The 10,620-nt window shown below is 30.5% G+C and overlaps 1 protein-coding gene, 1 long non-coding RNA gene and 1 other non-coding gene across 3 annotated transcripts; 2 read left to right on the top strand and 1 right to left on the bottom strand.

Moving 5' to 3' along the window:
- Nucleotides 1-239: 239 nt before the first annotated feature.
- Nucleotides 240-4,178, top strand: LOC109119811 (uncharacterized). Its single transcript, XR_003245904.2, has 3 exons — nt 240-1,180; nt 1,680-1,750; nt 1,978-4,178. It is a non-coding gene; the product is annotated as an uncharacterized lncRNA (long non-coding RNA).
- On the top strand, nt 982-1,086 carry LOC112939964 (U6 spliceosomal RNA). Its single transcript, XR_003246309.1, has one exon. It is a non-coding gene; the product is annotated as a U6 spliceosomal RNA (small nuclear RNA).
- A 2,704-nt stretch (nt 4,179-6,882) lies between the features above and the next one.
- Nucleotides 6,883-7,398, bottom strand: LOC104646198 (uncharacterized). Its single transcript, XM_010319451.1, has one exon. The coding sequence runs from the start codon at nt 7,396-7,398 to the stop codon at nt 6,883-6,885; it is 516 nt and encodes a 171-aa protein (XP_010317753.1).
- Between the last annotated feature and the right edge of the window lie 3,222 nt (nt 7,399-10,620).

Genomic DNA, 10,620 nt, shown 5'->3' with positions numbered 1-10,620 from the left:
TAAGAGATTGATTTATTATGAAATTCCGTTGTATTAAACTTAGTGAGACACAATTAGTTATTGTTAAATAGTGGATGTAACACACTATATTTTTTTAATAAATACAAGAACAATTTATTTTCTGTCCTAAATATTGTTAAAAGACCACAAATTACCATATCATCTACGTTTAGTTTATGCTTGTATTTCTTAAAATATATCATCTGAACAATTTTGTATTTTTGAACTATTCAGTGAATTTTCTCTCTCATTTACAAGCCTACTATTCTACAAAATTTGCGCTACGATGCTACTGATGATCATCTTCTTAATTTGGAAGTAAGATCAACCAACACATCCTCTTTGCAAGGTATTGTAAGATCACCCATTTAGAGGCGGATCCACGTACAGGTAAGCCAGGGGTTCACCTAATCCTTCTCGATAAAAAATTACACCATATATATATATAAGAGATAAGTTTCTGTATTTATGTGAATATATATATTTTGAACCCGTTCTAATGACAAAGGAAATGAGATAGCTTAATGGTGAATTCCTCTGAAACTATGTGTGAGATCCAGGGTTTGAATCCCAAAAGAAATCAAGGGCATATTCCTTGAAAAAAATTTGTTGACTTATTTGTTTATACTTTCATTTTTCGAACCATGAATGAAAATTCTGGATCGGCCAATGTACTCGTGGCGATCAAAACCAAACTCCTCTTCGGATTTAGCTAACAAGTCTTGACATAAAGGGACGACGAATCTCTTCTACTGGTTCTCTCCTGCATATGCACAATGACCTTTTGAAACACCTTCGGTTGTTGAAGGCCACCGATTACCCTGAATAAATGGAATCACTTTGATACCCATTTTCTTCAAGGAATATTTGATGAAGGCAAAGAAAGATGAAGAATTACGCAGACAATGAGAGTTTGGGCTCAATGATAGTGTAGCCCAAGAAACAAATTCGTGAGTTCTATGTAGCGAAGCAGTGGAGTTCGTCCCCTTGGGGACATCCAATAAAATTGGAATGATACAGAGAAAGATTAGCATGGCCCTGTCATCAACGATGACACGCACAAATCGAGAAATGGTTCAATTTTTTTTTTGCCCATCGTCAGCGCTGATGCTCCGGTCGCTTCTGTACTTTTTTGGCCGTTCGGACGGCGGTGACGTTCAGATGAGATTTCTCGAACTTCGTAAGCTATTCAGAGTTTGTTTTATTTCCTGTTTCCTCTGGATTCAATTAATATATTATCAACATTTAATTTACATGGCTCCTCTCGAATTCGAGATTCAGAAAAACCCAGTTCAATTTATGTATTCTGATTCTGTTTTACTTCCTTGGTTTAGACTTAATTTGCATCTGTAGTTTTATCAGAATCCCCATATTCATGTTTTTGCTAATTTGGTTTAGCCATGTGATTGACAAAGTTCTTTTTTTCTTTTGTTTATAATTCTCATTACAATTACAATCATTTTAGTTTAGATGGTGAATCGAGCACCAGTCAGAACAAATAACTCAGCCTTCATTGCTATGATTGTCTATATAATTTGAATCTGTTACCTAAAAGGAATGTAGGTCAGGATTAGGTTAGAAAGTTGTAGGTAGTGAGTGTTGTTGCACTTTTTTTTTTTTTTCCTTCTATGTGTATTAGTATAAAATACTTTCATTTGATTTTTAGGATACAATCACAGGATATTTTTACTAGCAGGAGTTGATAATGTTGATTCGAGGAGGGAAACTGACGATCTTATTGTCGATTCAAGTATGTTTTCAACTTTTTTGTTCTCTCTATTATTGTGATTTTATAGCTGAAGAACTTATGGATAAAAGAAAATCAAGGTTGCTTGATTAGGATTGTTAAGTTCTTGGCTGTGATGAAGCTTTTACGTTCTGTATAACTCTAATTTATTTTTTGAGAAAGAATGTAATATATATATATATATATATATATATATATATATATATATATATATATATATATATATATAGTTCTGTTTCTTATGGTTTAGAAATGACGACGAAGCAGATTGAAGATGCTTTCAAAGAATTTATCACAAGGGAGGATATTGGGAAATAGTGTTAATCAGCCAATACGTGAGTTTCTATTCTATTTTTCCCTCTTGTTTTATGGCAGCATCCATAGCATAGCTGCTAGTTGTAACTCCGTTATGTAAAATGTCGAATAATTAGTATGTTGGTGCTTATTGGAGGTATGACGGCGTAGCTTTGAACTTGTGAAGTACCTCATCGCAGGAAAAAGTTCAACTGTCCTAGACCCTAGGTAGCTTGACATGGGAAAACTGATTGAGAAGTGGAAAATAATTTTTAGTGGGAATATGTTATAGGAAGTCGAGCTTCATTAAAGATCTTTCATGTGACGGTTCTACCAAGTATACTTGTATTTGTAAAGTCAACAAGTTGTCTCCATGTGACCTATAGGTCATGTGTTCAAGCTGTGGAAGCAACACTAAGCATAGTACATTACAGGAGGTTATCGACATCACACACCTTCCCCTTGGGGTGCCCCCTTCTTCTGACCTTGAATGGCGTTTAAATAGCAAAATTGAGTCATTGCCATATAATGCCAACTATGAATGCAAAAGAGGAGGTTGTCTACTATGAGTCTGTCCGTTGCAATTCGACAATAATGAGGACATTAGTTACTGTTAACACCAAACTACTTGAGAGAAAGTAGAAACACTAATGATTTGCTTTAAGATAGACTATCAATGGGTCCGAATTTGTGAGACTCAGGCCATAGACCATTAGCAGGATGGTTCTTTGGACAATGCCGAATCAAGGAAGTATCAAGATTAATACCGATGGGAGCTACATAGATTATAATGTTAAGGTAGGGATTGGGGGTATAGCCAGAGATTGCAATGGGGATTTTGTTTTCGCTTTTGCTATTCCTGTACATTGCCAAAATCATTGGGGGATAGCCAGAACATGTTTCCTATCGGTGGTTTGATCTCATTGACTATTGGACAATATACTATTAATTCATAAGAAACACTTGTTTCAACCAAAAACATTAATTATGATGAAATCATGTCTCCAATTTTACATTCATGTACTCTGATTCGAGATTTTCTTAATCGTTACATGTCATAAAATGTTAACAGTTCTTACGCCGATGATGAACATTTAGCGTAGAAGTTACTGCTTATAGGTAGTGAGCCACGTCATCGACATAGATGTCTTGTAGCTGCTCCACAAGAATATGTTGAGCCTTATCCTGTTCCTGAGAGCGTATGGAAAACACCATCAGATTTTTTCTGTTGTATAGACTGCATATACTTGTAAAACGTCTGGTTATTTGATCAATCATGCAGGCCGTGATGATTGTAAGGATTATTTTGATCTTAACAACACTCGTTGGACAGTGAAAGAGGGTACTGGTGTTGACTTGTTTATGCATGAAGTGATAGCAGTAACGAAGGATGGAACGATTAGAATTGGGTGAATACTGGAGGTGGTGTGACTACATTTGCTGTAAGAATGAAAGGAAGGAACATAAAGATTCTATCGACATATTGATACCAACGACACATTTAGAAGTAGGCGATCCCCTTATGATATATCTTCCAGAAGACGACAACATGATCATCCCATCGTTAGGGGATTACAAACCATAATTACCCTTCGTGATTTAGTGGAAAGGGCCTTAAAGCAGCAGCATGTACAAGACTATTTCTATGACGGATCATCACCAAATTCTTCAGATGATTCTCAACCAGAAAGTGAACTGTTTGATGATCAACAGGCTTATACGGAGGAGAAAGTGGACGTTGTTATATATTATTCGGGTATTTAAAAACAAATATTCATCGTGTTGCGAAGCTAAAAAGATTTGTGCCATATCTCAAGCAGAATTTGAGCATGAAGAGTCCATTGGGACACTTGAGTGCGGACATGAATAGCATACGAGCTGCATCAAACAATGGTTGCTGAGGAAGAAAGACTGTCCGGTGTGTCGAGCTTCTGTTTTGACCTTAAAACATAGTATATAGAGATTATTTTATTATGAAATTCCGTTGTATTAAACTTAGTTATTCTAAAGTATTGGATGTAACGCACTATATATATTTTTGATAACTACAAGAACAATTTGTTTCCTATCCTAGATATTGTTAAGAGACGAACAAATTATCATATCATCTACATTTAGTTTATGCTTGTATTTCTTATACTGTTTGTCAATCAGCTTATTTTCTGTTGATTGTCCAGAAACCTGGATTTTAGTTTTTCAATCATAATTATAAGTTGTAGAACAAAAAAAATCTTTAAGCAAATATTACAAAAAACCTAAGAAAAAAAAAAGAACAAAAATTACACAAAAAAAGTTTTGTTGAGAATACATTGTATTCTAAATTACTACATATTAATATGCTATGATACGTATTGATAGATGAACAAATATAAATATTGGAATGTCAAAAGATTCTATTCTAATTAATTGAGGAAATTTGCTACTATAATAATTAGTGGCAGATGAACCATCTATTGCTTATCCGGTTCAATGCATATGATTATTAATAAGTTTTATATTTTAAAATTATAGTTGCTTGACTTTTAATGTTATCCTCATATAATTAAAATATTATTATTTATTAAGATATTTAATTAAATTTATAATTAGTATAGAAAATAATAATTCATCTTTTATTTTGAAGCTTTTCACTTATAATAAATAATATATAATATAATATATGATATGATACCGTGAATCTTCTCTTTACAAAATTTGTACTATGATGATTGATGCTACTGATGATCTTCTTAAACATTTTCATATAGAACAAGTTCACATGGTACATACACTTTTGGGCTCGATAATGGTGTACCTTAAGGAACAAACACTCATGAGTTCTATGGGGTCAAAGCTAACAATATGAATCATGGGCTTAGGTTGTCTGACGTCACAGATATTATCAAAGCCAAAGAGACAAACCATTAGGTTGTTTAGTCCAAGTGGACAACACATGTCATGAGCTTGGATCGTGATATTTTTTTTTTTTTTTCACTTTAAAAGCTAAATTCAGTTATCTAAATATCTAATTTTTGGAGAACATAGTTATTCAAAACCTTGTTATGTTCCTCGTGTTGATTGAAATGTTATTTTGATACTTGTATCAGTGCAAAGTAACAAGAATGACACAGAATGCTCAAATAATAACAACCTCTTAAAGTCAACACAGTTTAACTGAGAACACAAAACAATGGATATATGCTAAAGAATCTATACATCTAATACTAATCGGTTAGGATTGAAATTTAATTGTTACAATAAATATTATTGTCTACATAAACTAAATATAGGTCAATCAATCGAAAATAAACTAGTCGATAAATATTATTAAGAAATACAAGCATCAATATATCACATTACTAGTGTCTACATAAAGAAATTGTTCTTTGCATATATCAAAGATGTATAGTGTATTACATTAACAACTTCAATACAATGGATTTTCATAATAAAACAATCTCTATACGCTATGCATTGTTGGTGCAAAATAAAAGATCGACATATGGGACAATCTTTTTTCCTCAGCAACCATTGTTTGGTGCAATCTGTATGATATTCGTGTCCACACCCAAGTCATGTAAGCTGTAACATTTACATGATCAATATTCGTGTTAATGTTTGATTCTTTCGTACGAAGGATTGACTTTAAAATATGATTAATTGCACTAAATAATCTTTTAATATGGATTTTCGTGGTTCGATTTGTATTAGTTATTGATTAAAATCGAAATCAAATTAATTTAGTCGATTTTTTAAACTTCTAAAATCAAACCAAATCAAACGAAAAAATAACTATCAGTTTGATTCGGTTTGATTCAGTTTTTCTAGTCTATTCGATTTGAAAGTAATAATTTTTTTGAGGACGTACGTACCTCGATAGACACAAACATCTAATTAATGAACAATCCATGAAAAAGTTATTGCCGGTTCAATAGCTTTTTTTGTGGATTGTTCATGTACTAGGTGTTTGTGTCTGTCGAGATACGTAGGTCTTCAAAAAATTCTTGTTTTCAAACCGAATAAATCAGAAAAACTGAATCAAATCGACAATTATTTTTTTTCGTTTGATTTAATTTTAGAAATATAAAAACCAACTAGAATAATTTAATTTTACCGATCCAAATCGAACCACGAACGATCTATTTTTGGAGACACCTAGGATATTTACTACAAATAAAAAAACAAATTAAATAGAAAAAACTCAGTATTTATTGCTTTGATTTTTAATTTTAAAAATCAACATAATTTGATTTGACCTTTTTAAAGCAATATTAAATATTTAAAAATATTTAGTGTTATTAATCATTAACAATATATAATTTTGAAAAAAAATATAAATTATACGCTAGATTCCATTATACTTTTATTTAAATGATATAGTGGTTGGCCACAGACACTTTCATTTTGTTATCCCTAAACAATATTCCAATTATACAACTATGACTATATTCTATGATTGGTAACGCGCAAAATCTGTTTACATTATATTAATTAAAGAACAAGTAAATTTAAGCAAACTTCACAAATAATTAAAAGTAAAACCCATTATTATTTCAAAAGATACAAATTTCCCACAATAATTTGTTTGTGAAATAAGAAAAAAAGAAACACAAGGTTTCTTATACATCGTTTCCTTCCATCGAAGTGTATATCTCAATCACAAACAAAAAAAACTATATCCTAAAAATTCATAGACCACTTGAATGAATGAATAATAACTTACGCTGCTCAGACTCTTTAAAAATAATACCGTACTTGAAATGATATAATACTTGAGTTAAATTCTTCAAAAATATAGTGTTTTGAAGGATCTGACACGTACTTTTGAAGAGTCCGAGCAACACAGAATAAGAACAAATCTTTCATCTCGAAGGTTCTTCAACTATAGTTTCAAGCAATGGCTTCTTTGATCTACACATTGACAACATTTTCTTGAATTGTGGTGTAGAAAACTCTTCAATATCATCCAATTTCAACTTTGGCAAATCAATTTTGTCATCAAATTTTGGTTCCTCTGTATATTCTGGCAAGATTTTGGCTCTTCCAAAAGACACTTTTTTGGAAACAGTGTTAGCAGTTAGGAATAATGCACCTAAATCTGCTGCTGACACAAATGAATTCAATTTTTGCATTGGGAACATAACATACACATTGGCAATTTCAAGATCCTCATCAGCATTTAACGCGAAAAATCTCTTGCCGATGTGTAAAGACCTTGAGTTAACGATAAAGAAATTAGGTGTTTCCAGCATGACTTCAGCTGCTTTGATTTGTGGATGTACGTTCCGAATTTCGCCATTTGGGAAAATGACCTTAGTTGACCTTGATTGTTTGTTGCCACCTTGTACTAATAATGTGCATGATACATAGTTACCCATTACGAATTGGATTTAGAACCTGTTTGAATGGACTTGTAGCTTAGGAATTATATTCCAACACTACGAAAGTGCTTTAAAACACTTTTAAAAAAAGTCAATTCAAACAGGCTCTTCGTGCGAAGTTGTAGTTAGCAGGAGGAATTGCCTTTAGGGTTGAGAAGAAATTTCTGAAAACTAGTATGAGTATTAGAAGGTGCAAAAGAAATTTTCTTCAAATAAGGAAGAGAAATATTTTAAGATGAATATTTTTTTTTTATGTTTTGAGATTGAGAAAATGAAAGAAATATCCCTATATTATATGAAGGGAATGTTGGTTATAATAGGATAAAAATATGGAATAATATATTTATTATTATTTTATTATTATGAGTAGAGAGGCCAGTTGTAAAAAGAAAGAATATAGTGTTGGGGGTATGTATATAAACCAAATTTGACAACTTGACATGATTGGGCTGACTGTCATGAATACGCGTTTTGGTGAAGTGGGGTTTTATTTATATAGATCATATATTGATTATGATCTCATTTCTTTAAAAGGATTACGAGGCGGAAATCGAACCTTTAGTAATTTTAATGAAGTTATTTTAAGATATAATAATTTTAATATGTTATTATTAAGTTTTGAAAAAAATGTATTTATGTCATTTGTAAATAGTTGAGTTTAATCAAGTTATTTTCGTTACAAAGAAGGTATATCAATACTATTGTTTTCACTGTTGTTTGTAGTTTTACAATATTATTTTTACATGCGATTTTTTATTAGAGGTTCATTGTCAAGCTCCGAGTCTATGCTTTGGATGTGTCTGACATTCTAAATCATTTCTGACCCGAGCGAGTCCTTGGTTTGATATACTATAACATTAAACACTGTATAATGCGGAAACTAAGATTTATAATAACGGTCTAAGCTATTGGATACTAAATCTACATTATAAAATAATGTAATGCAAAGTAGCATCAATGCATGTAATGTATTTGGTGTTATTAACTTACTTAAAAAGCTTAGTCAAAATAGAAATAGAAATAAGATGAAGTAGACAGAAAATAAAATAATTTGAGTCTATAGAAATTATCGTGTCTCCTAAAATTTAATTTCATCACTATATTTGTGGTTATGAATTAATCTCTCCCAAGATAAAATGAATTAATCCTGTTTAAAAAATAACGGTACCTCAGACGTTTTTAACTTTAGCGAACTTAAGAACAACAACAAGTCATACAGACTCAGTCGCTTTGATTTTGAGAAAATACATGAGAGAAGGAAAACATTTTCAGTGTTCGAAAAAAACGAAAAATGACTTCCTTTTATAGTCATTTTCAGTGAAAAACGTATCTGTTCAGAAAAAAGTTGCGTCTTTTGGAAAAATTATGTATATTGGGAAAGTAATGCCTTTTCGAAAAGAATAACAACTTTTTGAAACGTGACCATTACACGTGAATTAATTCTTTTAATTAACTAATTAACTAACGGCCTGAATTAATTTATAAGAGATAAGATTAACAGGATTTATTTGATTAACAAAAATCGATTAAATAAATGTTGTCTAAAAAATTTATCAAAGAATCACATCATTTGCCAAATCAATATGAAGTCGAGTGAGCGACGACGTTGGCGCAAGGAGGCACCTTTGTCTTTATGAGAGAAATAACATTTTATTTACATTTTGCAAATGACTTTTCATTTTCCCTCCAAATTGGTTCCCTCACTTTTCCATATTCTCTATTTTCTTTTTCTATTCACACTTTGCTAAACCCAACAATTGATATGCAAAGTAATGACCAAGAACAACAATTATTCAATAATTGAAAGAACTATGAATCTAAGCATGAGTAATACACAAACGATAATTGAATGACTGAGAATCAAAAAATCTGTTTTCAAAAACTTTTATTTGGCTGAGTCTCGGGGTGAGGCATAACAAAAACGCTTTGGGGCGCAAATTAAAGACATAGATTCATTGGCGTAATCCTAGAATTTTGGGTGTAAACTCAAGCGTAAAAATGTAAGTCCTGAACGTAAAAACATATGTTTCAGATGTTTTTTTTTGTTTTTTAATTTTTTTTTTGCTTTAAATCATATTTTTATTATTGGAATAGCAATATTTCTCAAATAGTAAGTGTAATACTATTTTTTCATTATTGGTTATCAATAACAAATAAAAATCATAATATATTTTTTTTATACATATATTATAGGTTATTTGTTAAAATTTATTTGTAAAATAATTGAATGGTTTACTTTTGTTTATATTTTAGTAATAAAATTATAAAATTAATATTATGAGATTATGCCTTGTAAATTCATAAGACTTACGTCCAGTATCTCGAGACTAAATCTCGCCCTATACTGTATAAAATGTCTCGTCTTACAATCCTGCCTTTTAAAATACTGATCAAAACAGTGACATATACATAATATTTCATAAATTGTTCATTGAAGTGAAAGTCATAAGAATAAAATCTTTAATTGAAAAAAGATGTTGTGCATTAAACTGGTTATTTTTACTAAATTTGTTGAAATATGCATTTGAAACATGAAGAGAGGTATTGAGAATAACTCTAAACTTGACGTTATTTATTAGTTTCATCTCTAAATTATCGACAGGGGTGACTCAACAGTGTTAAAAAAGACACGTGCCTCTCAAATTTGAGGGCCTCATTTTTTTTATATATATAATAATATGCTATAAGTTATTATTTTTTTAATAAATACTGAATACTATTTGTAGAAAAAGTAAACATTTCATGAAAAATCAAGAGATTATTAGAAGAAATTTGAGATATTTGGAGTACTATATATCATGAAAGATAATTTAAAATAAGAATGATTATTTTATCAGATGAAAAGTAGAAGAAATCAATTATATAAAAGTTATTAACAATTTAATTTTAAGATCCTATTTGATTTTTGATTTAGGCCACTAATATAAAATACCTTTTTACTTGACTAATTAAACTTAAATATATTGTTGATATTAAATATGTATATGAATATTAAGTCTATTATTTTTTCAACATCTGTTTTTTTTTTAAAAAAAAAAAGTTAGTAAATATATAATTTAAGAAACTACGAAATTAACCAATAATATATCTTGTAAAAGTTTTATGACATTTGGTGATAGCGATGCTAATAGTGATGATTGTTAGTCTTAATCAAGAATATTGTTGCTAATGGTGATGTTGACGGCTAATCATTGTAGTAATCGATACTAATAATGATTG

Source organism: Solanum lycopersicum, chromosome 3 (genome assembly GCF_036512215.1).
Source record: "Solanum lycopersicum chromosome 3, SLM_r2.1".
In the NCBI taxonomy this organism is placed as follows: domain Eukaryota; kingdom Viridiplantae; phylum Streptophyta; class Magnoliopsida; order Solanales; family Solanaceae; genus Solanum; species Solanum lycopersicum.
Note: the sequence above shows the minus strand (reverse complement) of the source record. Positions and strands in the feature narration are given on the sequence as shown.

Bases quoted from the DNA above. Each gene is read 5' to 3' on its own strand.
- LOC104646198 (XM_010319451.1), bottom strand. From the start codon at position 7,398: ATGGGTAACTATGTATCATGCACATTATTAGTACAAGGTGGCAACAAA.